Source organism: Cucumis melo, chromosome 2 (assembly GCF_025177605.1).
Source record: "Cucumis melo cultivar AY chromosome 2, USDA_Cmelo_AY_1.0, whole genome shotgun sequence".
NCBI lineage: Eukaryota > Viridiplantae > Streptophyta > Magnoliopsida > Cucurbitales > Cucurbitaceae > Cucumis > Cucumis melo.
The window spans coordinates 4,304,074-4,331,475 of NC_066858.1; the positions used below are offsets into that span (position 1 = coordinate 4,304,074).

Consider the following 27,402-nt stretch of genomic DNA (forward strand, 5'->3'; position numbering starts at 1 on the left):
AAACACTAAATACACGTTTTGAAAACATAAGACTAAAAATAAACTAACTTTGAAAAATATAAAGACGAAAATAAAAATTTGAACCATTCATTAACCAAAACCAAAAAAAGAACGAAATAGTAAGATCTAAAGGAAATATAAGGAGGGAAGTAGTATTTAAATAATGTATATGTTTATGGGGATGAGGGAATCTTGATGGTGTCGGTTTGATTTGTCTTTGCTTTTTATTCACTTTATGCGTTTATTTTTTTCCTCCCTTTTTTAGGTTACTTTTTGGATGGAGAGAGTGTGGGGACAATGTGCCTTCGCATTCGTTGCCTAATCCAATCTCTCTACATCTTCTTTCCTTCTTTATTTCTTCCTCCAAAACCTTGCTCATTATCCTACACATATTCCTCACGATAATTTAGCATTATATGTATAGATTGTGGGGTTGATTTTTTTTATTACATTTCTGTAATTTTGTGAATTTCTGTTTCAATTTTGTAAACTAATACATTTTTAAACCTAAAAACTAAAATTTCTGTCTTAAAAGCTAAAATTTTGAGGTCGATTTTAATTTAGTCTTGGAATTTTAACCTATTTTATTGACTATATAATTTCTACTAGGTTTGTGTGTGAGTGATTATTAGTTAATTTAAAACAATTATGAGGTTATATTTAAGTTTAATGACCAAAATGAACCTAAAGAAGAGTAATTTACATGGTCTTCCATTTTGTACATAAGAGATTTGAACCGCATATTTCACCATTGTTGTTATAAAAAAAATAGATTTCTTTTTATTAAAAACAAAACAAAATAAATATCTCATATTATTTTATAAAATACGGCAGATAAAGTTCATTTGTAAACTTAACTTCTGTAATTTATATAACATTCAATTTTAGGGTGAAAGATTCGATTCGATTCAATTTTACATCATACAATTATTATACTAAAAAAAATTCATTTAATAATAAGTAGATATTGACATATAAAACGATACTCTATCTAATTTTCTATTTACATTTGTTATTCAAAATATATGTTGGTGGAATCATTTTATTTTATTTGCCCCAACCTATGTATGATGGAGCAAAAGATTTTATAGATGAATATTCGTTTTTTTTCCGACTTGGAGATATTGGGAATAAAGGTATAAGTTGTTATTAATCAATATAGTATTATGTATTAAAAAAAGAAAGTGGATGTAACAAACAATACAAACGACAAACACAATGTTACGATGATTGACGAACATAATAGCTTGATATCAAACCAACAACAACAAATACAGTGAAACACATAAATTGATAATCCAATTCGGTACAATATCACTTACATGTGAAGGACTATTTGCTTAGTAGTAAGAAACTTCAATCAATAAAGAGTTTAGCAGTTGGAATCACTACAAAAAGTTGGAGGTCTGTCGACGCCGAAAAAAGCATAAAAGAAAGTGATGTCGTAAGAAGAACCTTTTTGCGATGTCATGAAGAAAGCGTCGACTATGGATCTCTGACTACGTCGCACAAATAACATCGACAAAGGGTGAGGCTTTTACGACACTGCACGAGGAGACGTCGGGAAAACGTTTGGTACGCCATGCATATATGCGTCGACGTTGCCCCAATTATTATTGACGTTGCATGCAAGGCATCGTGAGATGTCGACCTTTTGTCGATGTTGCTTTTGACTACATCGGCAAATGTTGAACATTTAAAATTTTTTGATAATCATATCACAACGCGAAATTGCATGTCGTCATGAAAGATGGAACCTCTATCGACATGGAGTAGGTAACGTTGCGAGTGTGTGAAGTTTTGATTGCTCTTGACAAAATTTTCACGATGCCATAAGTGACTGCGCCGCGAGTTGGGGTTCCTATGTCGACGTGAGGTAGGTAACGTTGTGAGATGCATGGCATTTTGACTACTTTTGACTGGGTTCTCACGATGCCATAAGTGACTGCATCACGAGTTAGGAATTCTATGCCGACATGGGGTAGGTAACATCGTGAGGTGTGTGCGTCTTGACTGCTTTTGAAAGGATTCTCACAATTCCATAAGTGACTGTGTTGTAAGTTGGAGATCCTATGTCGACGTCATAAGTGAAACATCAGTAGTTCCTCTATGAAAACCAATTTCACGTTCTGTAATTCACATAACTAAGAAGGAGAAGGTCGAGAGAGAGTTGAGAGAGGCCGATAAGGAGAGCAATCGTCGCCATCCACTCCATTCCGTTCGTCGTCATCTGCCACCATCACTCTTCATTCTGGTAAGTGGTTTTACTTTTGTTTTAGTATTTAGATTTCAAATTAGTTTTAGGCTTTAGATTTTAAATTAGTTTTAGGTTTTAGATCTTGATTTAGTCGTAGGTTTTAGTATTGCATTCAAATTTAGTGTTTTTAGGATATAAGATTGAAGTTGAAATTGAAGTTGCCAATACCACATTCTACCAGCCATGTATTAAGATTTTAATTAAAGTGATAGCCACATCATAATACTAATATGATTGCATGTTAGGTGAATAACAAAAAAGTTACTGATTGTAAAGAAGAAAAATTACCTTTGCAGTGGGATGTACTTTTGCTAATGGATGAATGTATATTATATGTATGTGTTGATATCAAATTTGTTGTGCATTTCAAAATTATAATCTACTATATTGAAGTAGCGAAAAAAGAAAAGGAACAGTACAATAAGTCTATAAAGGAGCTTACGTGCAATGGAGGAGCTCAAAGAAAATCAAATAGTAGCTGTCAGGAGTTCAGCATGGACTGTAGCTAGTATAATTATAGAGACAGAGGCAAAATGTGCAAAGAGGAAAGTTGAACATTATTACGAGCTGCGTCGAGAAAAATACAAGCTTGCTTTAAACAAAAACAACTCTTACTCTGGTGATTCAGAAAATTGATTCAAAAGGACAGGAATAGAAAATGACAATATCGAGAACCGAACGAGTAAGTCATTAGACACGTATTAGGTAAATATGATTGATTGTTAAAAAAGTTATCAATCATGTTTACTTAATATGCAAGTGAGAAACTTTCTATGACCTACTGTTTTGTTATTGATCTTATTATTTACTGCTTATCTCTTCCTAATCAATTTTCTTGAACTACTAGAGTAAGGGTTGTTTCTTCCTATTCAATATGCAAGTGGGAAACTTTCTATGGCTTATTGTTATGTTATCGACCTTATTATTTACTACTCATCTCTTCCTAATCAATTTTTTGAAATCACCAGAGTAAGGGTTGTTTCTATTTGAAGCAACCTTGTAATAATGTTCAACTTCCCTTTTTGTATATTTTGCCAATGTCCTTATGATCATACTAGCTACAATCATGTTGAAGCAATGTGCAAAAGTTGAGAAACTGGTATGGACGTTTAGAACTATGTTTTAAATTTTCATTTTTATTTTTTATTATTCATGTAATTTCTAAACTTACGAACATGTACTTTTTAATATTTGAATTAATATTCATATAAATTCGATTTGGTATTTTTAATTTTATGTTAATTATAATTCAATTTGGAATTTTAATAATTTTTTGTTAATTACGTTAACCGTGTTTTTAGAATGAATTTAAATCAAATAACACTGCTGACGTCGCGTACTTGACGACATCGGTAGTAAGGTATTTGCGACGCCATTAACAAATGTCGATAGTTCTCCACTACCGACGTGTTGACCATGTTGGCGAACAGTGCATCCACAGTAACACTTTGTCGACGTCGTCTCGTTCGCGCATTGGGAATGCCTTTCACGACTCTTTTCTCACGACGTTCTTACCGACGTCTGTTTCTGCGTCGACATAGCCTTTTCCGATATAGATCTGACATTTGCCGACGCATCTCTACGTCGGCAGAACCTCTTCTTCTTGTAGTGAGTGAAGTACTTATCTAAAAAACTCCATCTCCAATGTATCACGTACAATTTACTCTTTAGCTTTAACTTAAGTTTGAGATCCTCTAATTTCCAATTTCTATATAAGATACCTACGATGCAACATATTTAGGTTCCTCTAAGTGTGAGATCACCTCCATAAGCTAGTGTTTTCCAAACTTTGATTGAGCTTCCTCTATTACAACACTAAAATCTCATCCCAAGCTCTCACGTACTTCATAATTGATTTGCTACTCTCATAACAAGTCAAACAAACCTCATTGGTGACTGGACTAAACTCACGATCAAGAAAGACAAAATAAAATTAAATATGAGAATATGACAAACTATATTAAGTATAAAATATATACGCAGTGATATAAAACAGTTTACATCTAAATATAGATGCATATAACCCATAATATTTGTACATGTTTCATATATACTAAACAAGTTTATGGAAGAAACAAAAATAGCAATGAATCAAACTGTCAAATAAAAACATTATTATTTAATATGACAAAAAAAAGTGTGCTTATGATCTCCCGAGGTTCATATTTATGCGTCCGAAGTTCTATCATTTTTTAAAAAATATATTTCATTATTACTTTTTATTTTTGTAATTTAAAATTTTGAACGAAAGAATAAAACAATTATAAAACTAATGAGGAATTCCCCACCTCACCCCATCACAAAACATTTCAAAAGATGCTGGAAAAATGAACTTTTTTTTTTCTTCTTTAACAAGGTAGGAACGCATTAGAAAAGTAATGAAAAAGATACAAAAATAATGTTCCATGGAAATAAACTCCCAAAGGAAGCAAAATAAGAAAAGGAACTATAAGTCCTAATTGTTTAGATGGGGAAGTTTGTACCATCCTTAGGAGTTCTCATTGATTCTTGAACGATTGCTTTCAGGCCAAGCCGATATTTCTCCCAGCACAAGGGCAGAAAACATATGGTGTAAATATTACAATGGAAGAACTTTCTCACTAAAAAAAGTTTTGGAGGTTAAGAATACAACCTCAAATTCCAATTGCTTAATGGCAGATAGTCAAAGAACCTCCCCTCTTCTCAAAAAAAAAAAAAAAAAAAAAAAAGAAAAAAGAAAAAAGAAAAGAAAAGAAAAAAAAGGAAAATTACGCACACATTCAGTAGAATGGCGATATGAAGGTGCGATTTTAAGTAATAAAGGGTGAGACCTTTTTACTCTCATTGTTCTCCTAATTGTTTTTGGGTTGCTTCTGAAACAAGTAGAGAAACGAAAATCATGATTAAGATCAACAATGCATTCTAACTATTGTGAAATAGCAAGGAAAAATTATTATAAACATCTATTATAAAGCAGAACTACTGGGACCAGAATGAAAGTAGTGCATATTATTTTTTAAAAGGAAACCAAAAATTCGTAATGTGATGAATTACACACAAAAAAGGTAAGGACCCACCCAAGTCAAAGCCAAAAAGATCAAGGGATGTATAATAAAACTCGTTAGGAGCACCCAAGAGGAGACCATAGATAAAAAACACAGTGATGTTTCAAAATTATTTACAACTAAAGAAAGGAAAATCATAAGATATTGCGTGAAAAAATTAAGACATTAAAAATCACCCTTCACAAAACACGGATACAAGGGAAGACAGCACTACAATAATTCATGCATCCAAAATATACCATCTACACTAACCTCAAGAGCTCACCAACTGCAAGTAAGGAACCATGAATCCTGTGAACAGGAGCATTTTTACCCAACCAACCCATCTTGTGTGCCAAACATTCTATAGTACCTATCAGATGAAAGCCAGACATGCAGTTTAGTGACCATACAAAAAAAAAAAAAAGCAAGACAAGCAATTCCAGGCAAAAAAGTCATATTCGAAAGGCTTGAAGATCAAAGATGTTTGGTTCAAGGTGGAGAATTGAAATATCAAGCGACTTCAATGTCTATTTTTCTTATCTCTTAACAAACTTACAAATCTGTAACTTAAAAATATATTTTAGATACATTATTTTAGTAGAGAGGAAAAACCTTATCTGTGCATTTCTTTAAAAAAGAATCCTCAAATGAATGTAGATGTTTTTGTTGAGCCATGTAGCTTTCCGAGTTCTTTTTCTTCCCTTTGCTATGCTAATCTTGCAGGTATGAAATTTACATTGCATCAACAAACACCATTAGAGATACTTCTCAAAACTTGGGAGAACAGTGAAAGAAAAAGATATGTGAAGAAGACGGAGAGAAAAGACCAAGGCCCGAGTGAAAATCCATCAAAACAAAAACATCTAGGGTGCAAGCGAGTTGGATATAGGTAAATAAACCCATCCATCACCAGACACTCTTCAACTTAGGGCCGTTTAACCCGTTGTTGTGTCTTAGATTCGTGATTTGTGAACTTTTAAAAATTTATAAAGGGTAAGCACTTCTAAAAATTCTTTGTAAGGTGCTCCATAAAGTTCACTTTGCCAATTGCAGAAAAAAGTAATGCAATATAAAGTTGACAACATTTCAAATTAAGTAAATAAAATGTTTTAGTATGGGGATCTAAGTTAATTAAGCCTTGCATAAAAAGTATTAGTTTGTCATAGTCATAATCTCAAATACAAGTTAGGGGTGTTTGGGGCATCGACAAAGTTGGGTTTATATGAATTGAAATAAAAACTCTAACTTACACTATGAGAAAATGGAACATTCCTGACGCCAAAAAGGACGTCAGCATAAAGAACGTCGGGAATAAGGGCTTTCCCGACGCCATCAACACCGCGTCGGGAAAACACTCTTTCCCGACGCATCAAGAAGGCGTCGACAAGTATTTGTCGGGAAAAGGGTAAATTAATTTTAAAAAACGAACTATTCCCGACGCCGTGCACAGTGGGTCGTGAACGGCGTCGGGAATAGGGGTTTTTCCGACGCATTATGGAGCGTCGGTAAAACCATTTAATGAGCATCAGGAATGCCCCTTTTCCTGACGCCTTTTGGGGGATTTCCCGACGCCGCGACACTGTGTCGGAAAATCCCCTTTTTAATCCTAGTTCTGTATTTTACAGAACCGAAATCGAGAGGGAAAAAGAGAGGAGAAGCCAAGAGGGGAAAAGAGAGATCCGTCGCCCTTTGGCCGCTGTTCCACCGCCGTCTGCCACTTTAGGTAAATGGAAAATTAAAATTTATTTAGTTTAGATTTATGTTTTAGCGTTTTTTTTAGGAAAATTATTTTAGGATTTTCTTTTGGAATATATTTTTGTTTGTTAAATGTATTTTTGTATAGAATGTGTGTAATTTGTGGTTGAATTGAAATTTGAATGGTTTAGCGTTTAGGGTTATTTAGAAAATTGAATTGAGGGGGGAGTTTATAGATAAATGAAAATTGAATGGGGGTTGAATTGGGGGAGGGTGTTTATTGTTAAATTGAAAATTGAATTGGGAGGGGGGAGATTTATACTTAAATTGAAAATTAAATTGGGGGAGGGGGGTTTAAGTTAAATTGAAAATTGAAATTGAAGCGGGGTTAATGGTTAAATTGAATTGGGGGAGGGGGAGATTTATATTTTATTTTGAATTTGTTTATGTTTGGGATGGCTATCCTGCAGTTATGATAGCATTTTTGTTTTGAATTTGCTTGTTTTAAGGGGTGGTAGTAGGATAACTTTTGTTGTTAATAATTAGGTTGTGTTGGCTATCCTTGGTTGGGGACCCAAGTCGAAGGTCCGCAGAACGGTGAGTGCAAGCAGTTCGTCAACGTCTTATTCGCAGTCCACAGAAAAAGAGATTGAATTACAAGCTAAACTTCATGAAGCTTTGGAACGGATTGAAGTACAAGATAGAAATCACCAAGCATTAGCTTCACAAGTGAAAAGTATGAAAAAGATGATAGAATAACTAACTCGTGCACAACAGGGACCACCACATGATCCCTAGCTCTACGCTACGTATATGTCTCTATTATTCTTAAGTTTTTGCAATATATGATTATGTACTAAACTTAGTTATTTTTATACCATTTTTAGGACCAAAGGTGTAGAATGACGCGCATACGCACCTCGTTGGGAAACTTTTTCTTAATATTTATGTTTTTTCTATTTTGAAAACTATATTTTGTTGTAGTGAACTTATTCGTATTATTAATTTTAATTCTATTTTTTTAATTTGTGTTTGTATATTTCTTAATTTAATTTAATTTGTTTTAATTTAATCCAGAACGTCGGGAAAATTTTTTGAGCAATCCTAACATCATTGTGAATGTTTGAGCAAAATATTATAAGAAAAAAAGTAGAAATAAAATATTTAAAATATATATATAAAAAGAAATTCTCAACGTAAAGAAACGTCGGAAAAAAAACGTTAGAAAAGAGGTTTTCCCGACGTCGAAATACGCGTCAGTATAGTCTGTGTCGGGAATGAGGTATTCTCGATGCAGCCTATGCCGACGCATATTTCAACGTCGGGAAAGCCTCTCCCGACGCCTTTCTCCCGACGTTCTTTTCGACGCCATTTGGTACGTCGGGATATCCTTTTCCGACGTACTTTTTATTTGCGTCGACGTTTTTTGATGTAGGGAGTACCCCGTCTCTTGTAGTGTTAATATTTGCCCTACCACCTTGTGAAATTGGAGTAAAATAACTCAACTCTGCCTTCAGACCAAAAAAATCAATTTGAACAAAAAAAAAATCAAATGAAAGAAAAAATCACATCAGCTTACAACAAGTCCATCCAAGAGCACATGATATTTTAGTAATGCTAAAAACTAAAATGTCGTAGTTATGTGGAAGAATGCGTACCTATTAGTGGGGAAAAAGGCAATGTGGAAAAATAAGTAGGCTTCGATCTTAGGGCAAACATTACAGAAGTTGGATGCAACACCTTCGTTCATTCTAGTGACGATGACGGTAACGGAAGAGACGAGGCAGGCGACGAGGACGGAAGTGGCGTGGTGTCTCGAGCGGCAATATGGTGTATTTTCCTGCAGGGCGGTGTTCTCCTTCACAACTTATTCTCTCAAAAAATTCTTTTCGTTTTCAAATGTGTGAAATACATATTAGAGGGTTTTTAAAGGGAAACTCCAGACGCATCCTAATAGGCATCGAGAGTTCTCCATAAATCCTAACACCGCCAATATAAAGCATCAAAAGTTCTCTTATGTCTTTTCACATGTACATGCACAACATTAGGAGATGCTAACTAACAACTGACGCATGTTTCTTGCGTCGAAAAATGTGGTATCTTTCGATGCTCGAACGGAAGCGTCGGTAGATATGGTACCTCCCTACGCCTGTTCTCCTGACAACTTAAATCTATGTCGAGAGAGCCTAAATTTCTTATATTGAAATATCTCCTATTCTTATCTTAGTTGACTTGGAGTTAATGCTTGGATCTTTATTTTTTATTAGTAGTGCATAAAATATCATATAAAAAAAACTTTAATTACTTGTCTTTTTCTTTTTAGTTTTTACTCATGAACACTTGAATTATTGGATTGCTAAAGATTAGAAGAACGAAGAGGATCATTATTCGTTGTCAATGGCATAGGATGAGTTGTCCACTACCGTTGTTTAGATTTGTCATCGTTACTACAGTGAGCATCATCCTCTGCCATTGGTTGATTTGTTGTCTGCTGTCATGAGATACTGCCAAACGAATCACCCAAACGTAAGTTATTATTCAATTATTTTTAAGCTCTATCTAGAGAGTTTCTTCATATTCTTGGATATTTTCTTTATTCGTTAGGTCTCTTGAAACTTTGATTAATGTTGGACTTGTGCCTTGTGATTTTAAATGGTTAAACAAGTTTTAGTTCGGAAGTTGTTAGGTATTGATTGGAATTGAGTTCTATAATAGTTGAATTAAAGATTTCCGATGTTTGAATCATTTTTTACATCTTCACGGATAAATGTTGTCAATTTATTATGGTTTAAACTTACACCTCATGATTGCGATGATTAAGCTTGTTGCTATCAAGAAGCTGTTGAATATTAGTTATTCAATAGTTGAATTCAAGGATATCTATTGCTTTAGATTATTTAACTTTTATACCGTCAAATGATATTAAACAAATTGGTTAGACTTATGACTCAATAGTTATGCAAAAAGAAGATAAACATCTTAGTCTTACCAAGTCTTTGTTAGTTGGACATTAGATATGTACTAAAGAACATTTTGGTAATCCAATAAACAATAGACACATACAAATCTGAGAGAAATAAAAGAATTTTGGAGAGTGAAATACATTCAACTCATCTCTAAAGGCATAAACTCATTGACTTTTTGAGTATTGAGTTCCGTCTATCACTATTATTGTTGTTTTATTTTGTCTAATTTGCTAGGGCTTAAAAAATCAATGACTTCACCACCTTCCACAAATAACGGTTCTCGAAGTCCAAATGTAAGTACCAACTCCAATTGTAAGCCCAATTTCAAGTCCAAACCCACATTCAACATCTCCACCTTCAACCCCAATTTCAGCTCCAAATCAACTCATTCATTCATTAATTCTCAAACATAAACTTCTCAAATTAAGAGAAAAAAAAAAAAAAAAACAAAATGATTATTGTTTTGCACGTAACAAAATTTCAATAAAAAAAGAAAAATTCTCATAAACATAGCAAATCGGTCCATGTAAAAAGCGGCTATTTTTTAAATATTACAGCTTTGTTTTTTCATTTCATGTCTTTCTTTATCTATACTGAGATAACCAAATCTAGATGATGTATAAACAGATAAATGATCGTGTAAAAAAAACTTAAAAAATAGTTTATCAAAATCTAGACGTAAACAAATCTAAAGGATAGTTGAAAAAAATTGTTTAGCTTCATACCAAATCTTGAAAAAAAAAACCAAATCCAATAGATCATATAACTAAATTAAAGAATGATATAACCAAATTAAACATAAAATCGGAAAAATAAATAGTTTAGACTTGACTCCAAATCTAAATTTATATCATCATATATCAAACAATAACAAAATCGATCGTGTAGTAAATAACGTGCATTGAGAACGACATTTTTTATATTTTTTATTATGGACATGTGGACTTTTTTATATTCGAAATTGTTAATATTTTGTTGATTTGTTATATATTTTCGAAAGATGTAATAGAAAAACCCCGTAATTCATATTTACTCAATGGAGAAATTAAAAAAATAGAACATAATGAAAATAAAATCTGAGTATAAAAACCCTTTTTAGTATCCATTGTTTATTTAAAACTCATTCCTTTTATACCTTTTTACCGGTTATAATAAGAAAGAAAGCCTGAGGTTTTAGGGTTTCCAATTTCATTATAGAGAACCTCTGTCGTCGGCAACCTAGGTGGTCGGAGCATGGAGATCGAAAATCAGCATCCGTTCCAGATTGACCTTGGTCATCTAATGGCATTCAATCCTCACCATCAGTTTCCTTCAATTCCCCCCTCCAGGTTACTTCTTCTTCGTATTTGGACTCCTGATCATTCTTGGCAACTTGCTATTCTCTCCCTTTTTTTTGAACTTCATTCCTTAGTAGGAAGATGAAAAACAGTTGTTTGTAGCGATTTTTCTTTTCTGAATTTCTCATGTTCTGTCTGTCTCAATGAGGTTGAAGAGCACTTGTGTGGTGTAGTTTGGCTTTGGGATGTAATACTATGCACACTCCCTTGTAGTGTTTTTCTGAACTTTGGTGATGAAGATGGCCCGGGTGTCTGAGTTTTTCCATCTATGGTTGGCATAGACTCTGGGCAGATGACCGTGAATAAACCCTAAACCCTTATACCCATGTCTGCATTGGCAACTTCCAAATGTTTCATCCTTGTCAATCCAATTAGAAATATCTAACTTTTGATTCTTAGCTTTCGTGTGTGTTTGGTTTAGCTTTTGAAGTCTTTTTTCTTAAATAAGTCATTTTGGAAACAATTGGATTGTTCTACAGCACTCAAGTAGCTGATTTTTCAGAATTTAATTGAAATAGGTTTTATCTGAAGAGTTCAAATGAAAACAAATTTTTGGAAAACCGCTTTTTTTTTTTTTTTTTTTCTTTCTCTAGTCTATCCAAAGATGGCACTTCATCTGTTTGAGGCTTTTTCAAATGTTTAACTTTAGGGTATCTAATTTCTTGTTTTGTTTCAAGAGGATCTCTATTATCTTTGCTTATTTTAGTTATTTATTTTTTTAATTTGATTACTAGGGAGGAACTAATCAGTGAATGCCTGCAAAAGGGAACAGAGTTAGTTCAATCTATTGCCAATGATCTTTTCAACCTGCCTTCAACTGAAGACAGAGACGGCCCCCTTGTGAGGTTGCCTCCACCTACTACGAGATTGCCGAGAGAGAAACCCGTAAGACCTCATGCGACTCTATTGTCTCATTTACTTCTCTTTCAATCTATATGATTTCTTTACTTGGTAACAACTGTCGTTGATTGTACTCTATCCGTAAACAGTGGCTGCAAATATTAATTCTATAGTTTCTGGCTGAGGCGATCTTTTCTTTTTCTTTTCCAGCTTCCAAAGCCGAAACCTCCTACAAAATGGGAACTTTTTGCCCAAAAAAAAGGTCAGTTGTTTGGTATGCAGCCTATGCTAGGGTATTTTTGACAGAGCAATAGGACTTTTCCTTTCCTACGGAAAAAAGGGAAAAAAACAACTGAAAGAAGAAATAGCATTACTAACTTAGTTACTTTGATAACTATCTATTTTTTGTTTATAAATATTGTTTCAAAAATAATTTTGCAGGCATAAAAAAACGTAAAAAAGATAAGAGAGTGTATGATGAACAGACGCATACATGGAAACGTCGCCATGGTTATGATCGTGCAAATGACGAGGATAACATTCCCATAATTGAGGCCAAGATGACTGATGGTAGGGTTTTTTATTATTATTTTTTTTGATAACTATTATTATTTTTTAAAATTTTATAATTAATAGTTCCACTGGTTATCCTAGTTTTGATTTTTCTTTGGTTTCCTTTTGCTTTTTTCCTTTTGCAAAATTGCACTCAGTTGGAACATTCAGATAACAAACTGATTATTCTATTTCATACTGGCTGCACTTTATGCCTATGACACATTAAAAGTGCCTACGTGGCTGTCATGTATCACGTTTGATTTGTCTTGCAGAGTCTGGGGAGGATCCATTTGCTGCAAGGCGAGCTGATAAGAAAAAACGAGTTGAAAAGCAAGAAAAGAATCGATTACAAAATCTGAAGCAAGCTGCAAAAGTTGGCGCTCTACCTAGGTTTACCTCTTATGACAGTTTTTTTCCAAACCTCAGTTTATAATTCACGAGTTTGATTGAAATTTTGTGGCTTGATCAATGTTTTGGCCAACTATTAGAGTTGAGACACTGTCCATGTTTTTCTCATGTTTTGCATTATGGTGTTCATCTTCATTCATATCTTCCTTTCCTCTTCATACAATCTATTCTTGATGGTCTCAAATTCACTGTTTCAGCCACATCCAACTAGCTGCCACCGCTTTGCCTATAACGGGAACTCAGGCTGCACCTAAGAAAATCACTAAAGATGAACTTGGAAATGTAGCTGGAATGGCAGCAACTTCAACAGCCAGTGGTGGAAAATTTGACAAGAAGTTTGCAGGAGAAAAACCTGCGAAACATCAAGGAAAATATCGCAAGGTTAATAGAATAAGCCTGTTGACATTCATTTATGCTATGGACTACGATTACTTCATGGCTTGTTTGGATTAACTTTCTAATTGTTTATAAATCTTTTTTGGATTCATAAACACTTGTATAAATTCTTAAAAAGTCAATTGAAACACGCTCTTATATTTCTCGTAAAATGTTGTGATTCATTTTTTGTGTTTGCATATAGTTTCTGCCTGTTGTGGAGGGAACAGGGATAGGGTCTCGAGAAAGAGAGCAAACTGAGAAAGTTCTTAGCAGATTAATTTCCAAGAATTCACATGAGATTCTCAACGTTAATAAGGTTTGACTGCTGAACTACATATCTCTACTTGTTAAAAATGATATATAGATGCTTATATTTTAGGGTTTCATGCAATGCAACTCCTATGGTTTTGAATCTATCGATCTTTTGTACTGGGATGGCATGATATCGAGCATAAAATCATACCTCTTTTTGTTACTTCGTCTTAATTGGAATAAGTAAATGCCATGCTACTTTTTTTTAATCTTTGATAAATTTTTTATATTATATTATTTATTTACATGGTTGCAAATGGATCTTGTGATAACTATTCATGTATGATTTATCCTGCAAGCATCAACGATTAGTCTTATCAGACTAGAGAAGAAGGGATTTTCTAATCACTTCAAATTGTTTAGTTTTTTGGAATCATTTTTATTTTATTTTTTAGTAGGAATGAAGATTTGAATCTCTAGATTCTCTACATGTCGTTTACCATTGAGCTGTGCATTTTGGCGTTTTTGGAATTACTTATCTCTAAGCTTATTTTGGTCCTATTTTCAGACTGTCAACATGTTCAATTATTTGTTTGTTCATCTATTTTCATGCGAGTACCAACAATTAAGACGGCTTTTCTAATCTTATTAAATTCTAAGCCTTTTTGGAGTTATTTGATTTCACTAATTCCTTTTAGTACAGTAAAGCGAGAGAATGGAGATTTGGATCTCCAACATTCAAGTGAAAGATTCAAATGCTTTGACTTCGTGGAATTATCTATCTCTAAGCTTATTTTGGATTTCTCATCTTTATTTTCAGGCTGTCAACATGTATAACGTTAAAAAAGAAAAGAAACAAAGAAACCAACAAGGAAAATCTTCATCGTCGTCGAGCAAGTTGAAGGCAAATAAGAAACTTCAGAAGAAGCCTTTGAAGAAAGGATCTTCAAAGCAAGGAAAGGCAAAATGATCAGATTACATTCTGGTTTAAGTTTTGAATGGATTATGTACCATCATTATCATCATTATTTAGTATTAGTAGTGAAGGAATGTGAGTTATTTAAAAATTTTCTTTTTCCCCAACTCATCTCTCCCATGTGATAAAAAGCAATTTTGTAAAAGTTCATTTCAGTTGTGAATTTTCTCAAAGCTAATTTAGATCCATTTTGCCCTTTTCAGTTCTTTTTTCATCTTCAGTTTCTATATATACATACATACACATCGGCCTAGAATATATATATATATATATATATATATATATGAAACTATTTAATTTTCAATACTTATTCTCAGCGTAGTGTAACTTAATAGTTATCTTTCCAACCCACGTTCAAATCTTATTATGTAGTTTATTTATTTATATTTTTCTTTCGGTCCTTTATCAATATAGTTTGATTAATCATTGTTAATTGTTTATTCTTAAAATTTTATTTTGAAGTTCATATAGTTTTCGAGGAGGATCGTTTGGTGGACTTTTTGTATAAAAAATGATTTGAATTTGCTTTGAACATTATAATGTTTGTTTGTGTAGTCTTTTTTCATGTAATCTATCGTGGTCTATAAAAAATAATATGGTATTTTGATATATTTATAAATATTTTAGAACATTTTGCTATATTTAAAAACAATTAATTAAACTTGACTTTTCCATAATGTGATTAAATTGAATGGTTAAATAAAATTCCTAAAACAGGATTATTATAAATGAAAAGCAAACTCAAAGAGACTAGCATGTCATAAATCAATTAGGGGTGTTTGGTAATTTCAGTAATTTGAGAGAGTTGAGTTGGTGGTTAAAAAATCATGTTTGGTTCACCAATAATTAAAGATATTTTTCACCTTGTTAATCACATCAAGTTGCTTTTCTTCCTAAAATACTCTCATTTTCACTTCGTTGTCTATGTCAACTCTCTCCAATTACTCTTCTATAATTATTACCAGCTCAACTCAATTTAACTAATTGTTTCAATTACTTCCTATAACTGTTACCAATTCAACTCAATTTTTATTGCTAACTGAACGTCTCGTTAAAAATAAATAAAAAGAAAAAAAGGAAAACTATACATATTATTTAACAAAAAACTAAACATCACTAAAATAATTTATACCATAAACATAAACAATTATAACATTAGAATATAATAACTCACTCATTATCCCAAATGGCCATTGAAAAAATATTTACACGTTTTTAACTCTAAAATTAATAAACGATCAATTTATTTACAAAATTTCACAACTCTATTTACCAAAATAGCATTCAACATATTTACTTAACTACCATCAAATTAAATTAAAGACTTTTAATATTTTATCATTTTCAACATTTAGGGTTTAGACTTTTAATATTTTATCATTTTCTACAAAGGGATATTTCAAATATAGCATTAAAAATCAAAATATTTAAAAAATATAACAGAATTTCAGACCTATCATTGATAGACAGACATATTGATAGATATTGGTAGAAGTTTATTAAACTCTATCATTGATAGAATTTGTTATATTTTGTAAGTAGCAAAATTGAAACAATGATATAGCCAAATTTAAAATTTTGTAAATTTTGCTATTACAAGATATAACAAAATTTTAGACTTATCAATGACAGATATTAAATTGGTAGAAGTCTATATCATCATCTATCATGAATAAAGTTAAAAAAATTTCTATATTTTATAGATATTTAAGTTCATTTAATTATATTTGAAAATTAAAAAAAAACACAGCCAAAAAGAATTATAAAATGGGGCGGGCGGCAGTTGAAACGGTTGAAGAGTGAAGCTTTGAAACTGGCAAGAGACAGCTCAAATGCTGACATAACAAAACACAGAGATAAGCAAAATAAAAAATCCTTCATTTCATTGACGAGGTCCTCTTTCAAACAAACATCTCTCTCCTTCGTCGGCTTTCTCTTGTCACTCTTCCCATTCCATTGTTTCCTTTGTTGCCCAGTGTTAATCCCTTCTTCTTCTTCTCTTTCCTCTCTTTGGACCTTTCTCTGTTCTGCAGTCTTTTATATGGCGATCTTTTATCTTCTACCATGCCCATTATTCTATCCTCGTCATTTCCGAAGCTTTCCCCACTTCCCGTTTTCCAGATTGGAACCCCATTTGGAGTTTCAAGCTATTACAGGAGAATCGGCTTATTTTTCGTGTTTGGGTTTTTATGCCCTCTAGTTGTTCGATGAAATTCCCACTCTAAGGCACACCCAGGCGGTGAGTGTTTCTTCTGCACTTTTTGGTTCCGACCATGTTTGGGAAATCGCTTTGGAATATTTGTGTGCTCATTTTTGGTTCTACTCTTTTAAACATGAATCACATGATTTAAATACAATCAAAATTGATTTTGAACGAGTAAAGGTATGTTTCAAAGTGATATTAAAAATGACAAAAGTGGTTTCAATCGAAATAACTCGAAAGTGTGTCCATGAATGTCTGATTTTCGCAACTCGTATCCAAATTTTGAATCTATAACTGATCTGATCTTTTTCTCTCGCTTGATCAGTTGTCATTAGAAGCAGACACTCCATCCTTAGGACGCATCATTTTAGGTGAGTTTTCATGCGTTGTCTCCTTCAGTCATTTTCTATTGAGTGCATTTACTGTGGCATATTGGAGACGATACTTGCTTGGTCAATCATGTTCTACAAAAAGTTCAAGAAGAAGTGGTTTACGTGGGAAATGGAAATTCGTCTCTGATGTATGAGTGCTTGCTCTTCCTCTGCTTGTTCTCTTTGTTTTCATTGATATATGCATATTCATTCTACATGATGTCTACTTTTCGTAAAATCTAACTTAATGTTTTCCGTTAACACAGAGGATTAACTAATTTTCAGGGCAAGGGGCGTTGTTTTGTAAGATTTTCTAAATTTGATTATTACATGAAAATTTTCGCTAAAAACAAATTTAATACTTTTGAGACTAAATGTGTTTCTTTTTTCTTAAATACTTTTTTAAATTTCATAAACGCGTAAAATATTGTGAGAAGCTTCTCAGTAAATTTTTGAAGAATGATGTTTGGAGTGTAGGAGTATGATTTCTTATAATCCTTGGTTGAGCTACCAGGAGCTTGAGACATTTTCACAATCATTTATGTAGATTAATAATTTAAAATTTTATACGAATAATAGATTTTGAAGATTATGTTTCCCTTCATCTTTTGTTAAATTTTTATTTTTTGTCTGTTCATGACCCTATGATTATTTTGCAGCGTGGAACAAAAAATTCTCAAATCTTCTAAGGAAGAAGAAAAATGTTACATCCTAAATTTTTGAATAAATATAAAATTTAATTTCTGAAAATTTAGGAGATAAATTAGGGAGAGAACTTCGATTTTAACTCTTACATTATTCTTTTAATTTAAGACGTATTGAGAGTCTTTTTTGTGTTCTACTTTAAGAAAAAGAAATCAATTACTACTGGTAAAACGAGAATCATAAATCCTTTCAGTTGTGTTCATGTTCAATGACCATAGAACATTTATTATGCTAGAAGTGAATTTAGCTTGCATGAGCTTTGTCCAAAAATATATCCCTCTCTTCAGCCCAATTGACCGAGCATTTAAAATAAAGTTTCTGAGGACCTCTTTTAACTTACAAAATGATTTACTGCAGAGGAAATTATTTAGAGTCAATGGCTTCATCTCTGGAGGAGCTTCTTGCCGAAGAAGGTTTCAGAGGAAGAAGACCGATAAGGAAGTCTAAAGGACCATTCAATTCACACACCACAAGCACATCTAACAATGATTCCCAAGACAAAAGAAACTTGGATTCTGATCTGGGCGGTCAAGTTAGAACCACTATGAAGCCTTCTCTACTCCGGCATAGCTCTGATGGAGATTTTCATTCAAGAGGTATAATGAAAAGTTTGACAGAAGGAGGCACTTTTACATACAGAGAAAAGAGAGATAAAAAGTCAAGTAAACAATACGTGGAGGGATTTGATGGGAAAAGACATGTTAATGTAACAGAACAAAAGCCATGCCTTACAAATTTAGCCAAGGATAAAACACAAAGAAGACATAGATATATTTCTGAGGACGAAAATGAGAACTTCAAGGGCATATATTCTAATAAAGTGCATGTCCGGCATGGTGTAAAAAGTGTAGCCAAAGAAAAAGAGCTATATAAAGAGAGGTGGTCAGGTAAGAACATAGATGTGGAAAAAAGGCAGAGAAACAGTTTGAAGAAAAATTTATTTGGGCGTATAAATTTTCATCATTGCAATGAAACAGCTGTTTATTTGCCAGAGAGGTCTTATGATAAAAGTAAAACCAATGCCAGTACAAGAAATTGGAAAAACTTTGAAGATGATCACAGCCAAACACACGACAATTTTGAAGATGATCACAGTCAAACACATGACACTTTTGAAGATGATCGCAGTCAAACACATGACACTTTTGAAGATGATCGCAGTCAAACACATGACACTTTTGAAGATGATCGCAGTCAAACACATGACACTTTTGAAGATGATCACAGTCAAACACAGGACACTTTTGTAGATTTAGTTTCTCTTCCTGCTTTAGATGAAGTTGCTGTCCAAGCTGTGGTTTCTATCATTAATGGTCATCTTAAATATTTTCTCAAAGACAAGGATTTCCGCTTGATGCTTCGGCAAAATACTTTCAATCCACTGAATTTCATTGGAGTTGAAGAATGCAACAGTTCCAAGGTTGTTGCTACTCTTGAACAAGCAATTGACGTGGTTGAAAAAGCTGCTGAAGGATTTTCAACTGAAAAGAACTTAAAGAAAGCATTATTGCAGCTGAGTATGATAGCAGGACTGAATACAAATGCTTTAAAGGATGGCTTTACATTTGGGATATCTAATTCAAAGTTATCTGCTTGTGCGCATCTCTACCTCGGTATAATATTCAAGATACAAAATAAAAAACGCAGTTCAGCCAAGCATATTTTACAAGTATTTTGCAATCTGACTTTTCAGGCACGAATTGTGTTGTTTCCAAAACTATGGGACGATCTATTTCTTCCACATCTATTGCATATAAAATCATGGTATGACTATGAAGCTGATTCATTAGTCAATGCTCCAAAACAGTCTAGAAAGCAGAAACTTCTTGATAAAGTGTATAATGAAACCCTGGATTCTGGTACTTGTAAATATGCAGTTTACTACAAGGATTGGCTCACTGGAATTGAAGCTCCGGAACCCTCCATCGTGGTCCCAGCTGTATCTTTTGAGGGAGTTGATCAGGAAAGCCCTGTTAATAATTCTACTGCAACGACTCTTTGCAATGATTTTGTCTCACCTAATCTGATGGTCAGTAAAAAACTATATGATGCTATGTTTGCCACCTCAAAGAATCAGGCAGCTCCACATACTGAAATTGAATGGGAATTAGAGAACCTCGACAACTGTGTCAGAAGCTCTAATAGTTCAAATGTTTCAAAACATACACAAATATACTACTCTGACACAACTAAAGACTTGGATCAAGATACTGATGCGGATTCTATGGGAAGCACAACAGAGAATACATCCTCTTCCGTAAGTCTTTTCTCCATTTCTTTTCCTTTCATATCAATGTCTTATATTGTTATAAATATTCTTTCTTAACCCTAGTAGTTGTGTTGATACCTTGAAGAGCTTTCAGAAAGATTATAAGCTGTAATGAAAATTTCTCATTTTTTTTCCAAAAAAAATATAAGTTGTTTTGGACTTCAGTATTATCAAGAAATTTCTGCAATGATCACAACCATATTTTACAATTTCTATTTTGTTTTGTTTGTTTTTCTTTTTTGTCGATAGTGGCATTTGTATAGTGCATGTAAACCTTGGTAGTTCAAGTCTACAAGAGGATAATTTTTCAGGTTTTAGCTACTGAACTTTATGACATGGAAGGTGTCATCATTGGTCTTGTTTCTTCATCAAATAAATTGCATAGGTGTATGTATTGACATAGAAAATCTCTCTTAATCTCTTTCTGCTGTAATGGGACTGCTTGGTTCACTCTCTGGAAAAAGAACGGGTTTATAACCTATGCTAGTAATTCTCAATTGCCATTCTTCAGTCCATCTGTTTCTCTACAACTAGACCATGATTAAATGCTTAACAATTTTCTGCAGGAAAATTGTAAAGCACAAGAATGGAAGACGTACAATATCAATGCTCTATCAGAAATGGACGGTAGTGATGAATTCTGCAGTTCTACGACATGGAAAAATAATGAAATTGATTTTGAAGTGCTGCATGCTCAGTCAAATACAGATGGAAACAGCTATAGTCGACAAAAGCTTGCACAACCCAGCCATGAAGTAAGATACTCACACACTTTGGAAGATCTTGGATTATTTGATCCTTCAAATTTCAGTCATGCATCATCATCTTCTCTTGTAAATATGATGACATTCTTCACAATTTCTTTTTACTTCAAAGATTTATTTTTTATTTTAGATTTTTTAATTGTATTTTTTAATCTTTTATTCAATGTTCTGCAGCCTATCAAGGTTAATCCCTCTTTAAGAGGTAAGTTAAGAAGTCTTAGGTACGTTTATAACCTGCCCTTGGTTTATTTTGCTATATTAATGTACTTATTATTATTTTTTTTTTCCTGTTACAGAGCCAAATGATAGTTATGAGTCCTCTGATGAAATATCCTCTGTCTTCAGCCTTCCTAAGGACTTCATATGCCCTTTAACTGGACAGTTATATCAAGATCCTGTGACTCTGGAGACTGGTCAAAGTTTTGAGAAGACGGCTATCAAGGCATGGCTTGATCAAGGACACAGAACTTGTCCTGTGACTGGAAAGAAATTGGAAACTTTAGCCATACCTCTTACGAATTTTATTTTGCAACGTGTCATTAAAAATTGGAATTCCAATCGTCGGAGGAATTTCCTGGCCTTCCTTTCTCAGAGAGTGCACAGTTCAGAAAAATCTATGACTAATAACAAGAGTGAAACGACAATATTTATATTAGATCAGTTTCTAACTGCTGGTGGCAAGGTGGAAGCAATGGAGAATGCCAATTATCTTATTGCTAATGGATACTTGCGGTTTCTTATTCAACTGTTTGAATCAGGAAATCTGGAAGAGAAGACACGTGTTTTGGCACTCTTATCTCGTTGTATTCAAGCAGATGAACAGTGCAGAAATCAGATAGCTGATGAAATTAGCATAAGCTCTCTTGTCAATCTACTTCACAGCAAGCAGGTTAAGTCATTAGAAAGTGTTGTGCAGCTTCTGACCAAATTAATTTTCCTTAAGAGGTATTTTAATGCTTACCAACTTACTTGACTTAATTTAAGCTGGCAATGCTTTATAGTTATTCCTTTTACTTCTTAATACATTCACTGGCAGTATTAACAAGAAATCATGAAGTCTCTTCCCTGACTCTTTTGATGACTTTTCTATCGACTTGTATAATGATAAACCCTCAATTATATAAGTTATTTAAAAAGAAACAAGGAAAAAGGTCACTAAGGAAGAAGCACTTAAAGTTGCTTTAAGGATGGGACAGTCTGGTAAGGCGTTGAAATCATGATGTGGAGGGAAATGGCAAAATCTATAAGAGGAGAGAGCAACTGCCTAAGGTTGGAAATAATGTTTTAAGGTCGAGTTAGTAGCTCTAGGGAAAGGCTCTTGAAATTTTTTTTCCAAGTGTGTTTACTGATATCAATGGGAAAGGAAACTTGATTTCTTTCGAGTGATATAAAGTATATGAATGGGAATGGTAGATAAATCACTTGAAATTGGTTGTGGGGGGCAAAACATGTCTCTTGGGATGGTCTACTCTTACCTGAGTTAAGTTGTTGAAGGAAAAGTTTCTGGAAGGACTAGCGATTAATGTTATCCTTTTCATTGCTGCAGGAGAAAAGATGTAACTTTATTTTTAAGCCGTTTGCTGAAAGAAGATTCAGAGGACACATTGCAGGCTATCCTTGTATACCTCCGAAGTTCTCCACCTGTGCAAAGGCCACTTGTTGCTGTACTTCTGTTACACTTTAACCTAGTGGTAAGTTTCTTGAATTTAGACTAGAAAGCACTTACCGATGCAAACTTTATTTATTGCAATGAATAATAATTGGTGTTGTTTTAATTCCTAATGTGTATCAAGAAGTATATGATTGTTAACTTCTGTCAAAGTTATTCTTAACTATGTTTCATAAATGTCCATTCCAGCGTTCTTTCCAGATCTAAGCCTCCCTGCACATTAAACTATATATTTATGTATGGATATCATCCATGCAATTAAATTAATGAGATTTATTGGTATTGTAGGTGGAATCTCTGCAGCAAAGTATGTATATGGAAGAAGCTCTTGATGCCATTATCAAAGCCCTTGACGCTAGCCTAACTAATCAGAAGATCCGAGAAAGCTGCTGTGAAGCAATTTTAATTTTGGGTGGGCACTTTCCTTTGCGTGAGACGTTTGGGAGTATGACACTAAAAGAAGTAGGATTTATTAACTTTTGTGAAGTGGATTCTATAGATTATAAAGAAGAGAATCCTGAAATGAACAACAAAAAGTTAGTGGTAAGTTTAACTCCTCTTTGATGACCATTTGGATTTTGGTTTTTAAAAATTAAGCTTGTAAACACTACTTCCACTCGTTAGTTCCTTTATTTTGTTATCCACTTCCTACTAATATTTTAAGGCTTGAAAACACAGAAAGCAGTTTCCAAAACTAGTTTTACTTGGGCTTCTTGAGGAAAGGTGAAAAATTATTGAAAAAATTGTAAGGAAACAAGAATAAATTTACAAATACAGAAAACTAAAAATGAAATTGTTATCAAATGGGCCTAAATTATTCTCTTCCCCCCCCCAAAAAAAAAAAAAAGAAAAGAAAGAAAAGACAAAATGATATTCATGGACATACTTATAGATCCATGTGGTGAACATTACTACGGGAGGGCCCATCACATTAGGGATCGCACTATTTTTTTTTGTTTCGGCATGGAGTTCCTTTTCAAAGCATTTTTGCCGTTCCTTTCTGGTATAAGCTGGGGGATTACTTATTTTATTCTATTGCCTCTTGTATTTTGTCTTGTTTTCTCAGTCTCACTCAAGATCGAAATATTGTTTCTATCCCCCACAAAGTTGTTAGTTGAGTCTACTGTTTACTATTAAAAAAGAAGTGTATGGATGTGAACAAATGTTAATAGTCATTATTTTGATTTCATCATCTGTGGATATAGTTTTTTACACAATGAATCATGCTAATGGTTTTAGTTTTCATGATTAGTGAGTAGAAAAATGAACTATATTATGAACAAATAATATTGGGCATTATACTAACATTAGCATGAAATAGTGAGATATGGGTAATGCTCTGTTAGTACAAAAGGTGTTAAGCATGGCATTATTCTTTCGGTACCTCTTAATTTTTCTACTCATCATTCTAATTCTACACTGGTTCCTCTCAACTGATGGATATATACTTGTCTTGTTCTTAAATCTCAACTTTTTAAAGTTTCTAAGTCAAAGAAGAAGGAGCTTTAGATCACATTTAGAATGTTATTCCCCCTTTTATTGTTTAATATCTAAAACCTTTTTCGATTATTTTATGTTTGATATGTAGACCTATTGGAATGAACTCCATGGGTCATTTAAAGTGTGTGTCTTTTATATCAATGAAACACTATGTTTCCCATCAAATAAGTAGAAAGGAGATGATAACATGCACTTGGGGGAGGTGGAGCAACAGAATTGAAACTTTGCTATTGTAGTCGGTTTTGTTCACATTCTTTAGTGACCAATTAAATGTTGGTATTTTTCAGTCTGTGCATTCTCCTTAAATTGTCTGAAGTGATTCTCTGAACATGGAACAAGAGAAGTGAGAACTTCCTAAAATTATTATTATTTTTTTTTATAATTTCTGAATTGTTACAAGTTGATTTCCCGCCCTATTCTTGCTATTTTATCAAACACTATATGCAAGAATTATTTAGCCTATATACTAACTACTTATCTGGTGTTTTGTTTCAAACTATAGGAAGATGAAAAACAGGCAATTGAAGAATGGCGGAGGAAGTTGACTTTATCCTTGATGAAAAGTGTGAAGCAACCATTTTTTGAGATCATTTCGAAGTGTTTGGCTATTGGAAGCCTTGATTTAGTGGGGGTGGGGCTATCCACTTTGACATGGTTGAGTTTTTCCCTTCCTCGCCTTCCTGCTCCAAAATTTCATCCCCTAACCTTATCAGATCTTATCAGTCTGCTTAAAGCTTGCTTGCAAAATAGTATGCTAGTTGAACATAAGATTCTTGCTTCAACTTGTCTGCTCAATCTCAGCAAAATTGCAGGTCTCTCTCTTCTTTTCACTCTCTCTCTCTCTCTCTCGTTTGTTTGAAAGGGGCTATTCTAGTTATTCAATATGTGCTCGTTACATATCATGAGGCAGATTTCTGTTTAAAAATTCTGTATTCTTGTAGTTTGATAGCTATAATACGAATTCCGGGATTTCTTTGGGGCATTTTGTATAGTTTTGTCCTTATAGTATTTCTTTACAAGAAGTCGGGCCTCATACAGTTTTATAGTTTTTGAATATTGTTTCATAGCATGTAACGACCCTGTCTTTGTAGATATTACTGAGTGCACGCACACTCATGTCAAATAAACCCTTCATGAAAAAGCATATAGACATTTAAACAAACTACATGTGGATTCAAGTTGCATATGGTCTACACGTAGGTGCTTTAAATACGGTCAAACAAGGATGGTCTCAATCAATTTATTAAAAATTCCCCAATGTTTTTGCTAATCTGCTCAATCCAGAATGGGAGCAGACTTACGTAAAATAACTTCAATCTTACAAGTTAGAACAGTCGTTTATCCCATAGAGAAAAAGGTAACTATAATCTGATCACCCAACTTTGAGGGACAATAAAATAGTTGATTAGTGAATCGAAAATTATAGTTCGGTGGGGGAAGAGAGAGAGTGAACCACGAGATCACTATTGTCATTGTAAACTGATAGATCTCGTAAGAAATTATGTTTCTCTCGTTTGACCTTCCTTTAAACTCGATTAGGTCTTTTTGATTGAGAAAAAATCTACTTATAATTAAGCAGAAAGATGACTAATCTCTAGGATTTTATTTTTGTATCGGCACCTTCCATTGAATTAGGAAAATTACCCTTTACTTATTTATGGTGCTGGAAGTTGCGAACCTATAATATCCTTATATGATGCAGAATGCAGGTTAATTGTGATTGCTATCCGCAAAGAGATTGAAGATCCTCTTAGAAGCATTGCTGAAATCTCACAATCTGCTAAGCACCTTTATGCCATTATTACTAGAAGGGAAAACATTTGAACAGAAGAAAAGAAGATAAAGAATGAAGAATTCCGAATCACCTTCATAGTTTACAATTTTATAGTTGATTTGATTACTAACCTTTCTTTGTTATGATTATTATAGATGTTATCACTCTGAAACACTGCACATCTTTTCTGAGGTTTGATATGAGAAGGTGGAAAAGAGATAGCCAAATGAGCCTTGTGAAAGATAATGCTAGAAATTAAAAGGAAAATTATCAGAAAGAACACTAAAAAATTTTCACTTTCCATAAATAGTATCCTTTTTGGCCAATTGATTTGTAGCAAATGAAAAAAATGAAGATTTCTCTCAATGCCTGTTCAATCTCGTCTCGGCTAGAATTCTACCGTGGAAACAAAAAAGGTCGTTAAATCTTTGTTTTAGTCTCAGGATAAATCTTGGTCAAGATGTGCCGAGACGTGCCATAAAGAACAATGGGCCAAAAAGGTGTTATTTATGAAAGATAAAAAAATTTGAGTGTTAAGAATAGTGTCTTTACAAATTTGTACAAGATGATTTTGATTTTTTCTTTTAAATTATAAGCGATCGTAAATTTGTGGACATATCATCTTTGCTCACTTATATTTATCAATGGAAAATGTTTAGACTAATATTACTTTATTATTATTATTTATTCTATTTATTCCTTTAACTTTTAAAAAGTTTTACTTTTAGTGATTTCAATTTAGTCGATTGATTTCACAACGTTATCCTTTGAGGGTTGAGTTTTGTTTCAATTTGGTTGAATCACTAAATATTAACTTTCAATTTGGAAGGTAGTCTATTGATTAATTTAAAATGTTCAATTATTCTAAATTAACTAATACATTAACAATAAGTACTAAAAATAAGTATTTAATGAAAAATTAAAATTAAAAATACAAATCTTAAAATCTAAGGGTGCGTTTGGGGGAAGGGTTGATTTAAGGAAATGTTAGACCCTTGTTTGGAGGAAGAGTTTAGAAATGTAGTTTTATGATAATATGTGTTTGGGGGAAGAGTTAGGTGGGTAGAGTTAATGAGGATTTTATGATAAGATGTGTTTGGGGGAAGAGTTAGGTGAGAAAGGTTAATGGAGATTTTATGATAAGATGTGTTTGAGGGAAAGGTTAGGTGAGAAGAGTTAATGAGGATTTTATGATAAGATGTGTTTGGGGGAAGGGTTAGGTGAGTAAGTTTATGTGAAATTTATGATAAAATTTATTTGGGGAAAGTGTTATATGGGTTGGGTTAATAATTTTTTGTATGTAATATAATATATTTTAAATGAGATTGTAAATATGATAACAAAAAAAAAAAAATCTTATTGCATACTTTTTTACAAAAGCGTCGAACCCGTCTTATTGCAAATAATTTATTGTATGTGTAATGTTATTAAATTAGTAAAGACAGTTGTCCAATTTG

At 33.1% G+C, this 27,402-nt stretch overlaps 2 protein-coding genes and 1 long non-coding RNA gene across 6 annotated transcripts; 2 read left to right on the top strand and 1 right to left on the bottom strand.

The window, feature by feature from the left end:
• Window positions 1-4,719: 4,719 nt before the first annotated feature.
• On the bottom strand, window positions 4,720-6,233 carry LOC127148162 (uncharacterized). The gene is made up of 3 exons (XR_007818919.1): window positions 5,896-6,233; window positions 5,554-5,653; window positions 4,720-5,109 (listed from the first exon to the last, which is right to left on the bottom strand). It is a non-coding gene; the product is annotated as an uncharacterized LOC127148162 (long non-coding RNA).
• Window positions 6,234-11,055: 4,822 nt separating this feature from the next.
• Window positions 11,056-14,896, top strand: LOC103492493 (ribosome biogenesis regulatory protein homolog). Its single transcript, XM_051080743.1, has 8 exons — window positions 11,056-11,272; window positions 12,016-12,166; window positions 12,332-12,383; window positions 12,563-12,691; window positions 12,949-13,066; window positions 13,282-13,465; window positions 13,665-13,778; window positions 14,535-14,896. Exons 1-8 carry the CDS (start codon window positions 11,178-11,180, stop codon window positions 14,682-14,684), a joined length of 993 nt encoding a protein of 330 aa, XP_050936700.1. The 5' UTR covers window positions 11,056-11,177; the 3' UTR covers window positions 14,685-14,896.
• Window positions 14,897-16,499: 1,603 nt separating this feature from the next.
• On the top strand, window positions 16,500-26,271 carry LOC103492492 (putative E3 ubiquitin-protein ligase LIN). Of its 4 annotated transcripts, none has more exons than XM_008452891.3 (10): window positions 16,500-16,929; window positions 17,219-17,264; window positions 18,327-20,226; window positions 20,805-21,071; window positions 21,177-21,204; window positions 21,299-21,947; window positions 22,549-22,693; window positions 22,960-23,214; window positions 24,674-24,983; window positions 25,874-26,271. In XM_008452891.3, exons 3-10 carry the CDS (start codon window positions 18,346-18,348, stop codon window positions 25,993-25,995), a joined length of 3,657 nt encoding a protein of 1,218 aa, XP_008451113.2. In that variant the 5' UTR covers window positions 16,500-16,929; window positions 17,219-17,264; window positions 18,327-18,345; the 3' UTR covers window positions 25,996-26,271. The 4 variants fall into 4 exon arrangements, with proteins under 4 accessions (XP_008451113.2, XP_008451115.2, XP_050936698.1 ...); XM_008452893.3 differs by having other exon boundaries at window positions 20,805-20,993; XM_051080741.1 differs by having other exon boundaries at window positions 25,881-26,117.
• Window positions 26,272-27,402: the final 1,131 nt, after the last annotated feature.

Excerpts from the sequence above, each read along its gene's own strand:
- LOC103492493 (XM_051080743.1), top strand. The coding sequence starts at position 11,178 with ATGGAGATCGAAAATCAGCATCCGTTCCAGATTGACCTTGGTCATCTA. Across the intron at positions 12,384-12,562 it reads ACTTTTTGCCCAAAAAAAAG|GCATAAAAAAACGTAAAAAA; the intron begins GTCAGTTGTTTG and ends ATAATTTTGCAG. Across the intron at positions 13,067-13,281 it reads AAAGTTGGCGCTCTACCTAG|CCACATCCAACTAGCTGCCA; the intron begins GTTTACCTCTTA and ends TCACTGTTTCAG.
- LOC103492492 (XM_008452891.3), top strand. The coding sequence starts at position 18,346 with ATGGCTTCATCTCTGGAGGAGCTTCTTGCCGAAGAAGGTTTCAGAGGA. Across the intron at positions 20,227-20,804 it reads CAGAGAATACATCCTCTTCC|GAAAATTGTAAAGCACAAGA; the intron begins GTAAGTCTTTTC and ends AATTTTCTGCAG. Across the intron at positions 23,215-24,673 it reads TGAACAACAAAAAGTTAGTG|GAAGATGAAAAACAGGCAAT; the intron begins GTAAGTTTAACT and ends TTCAAACTATAG.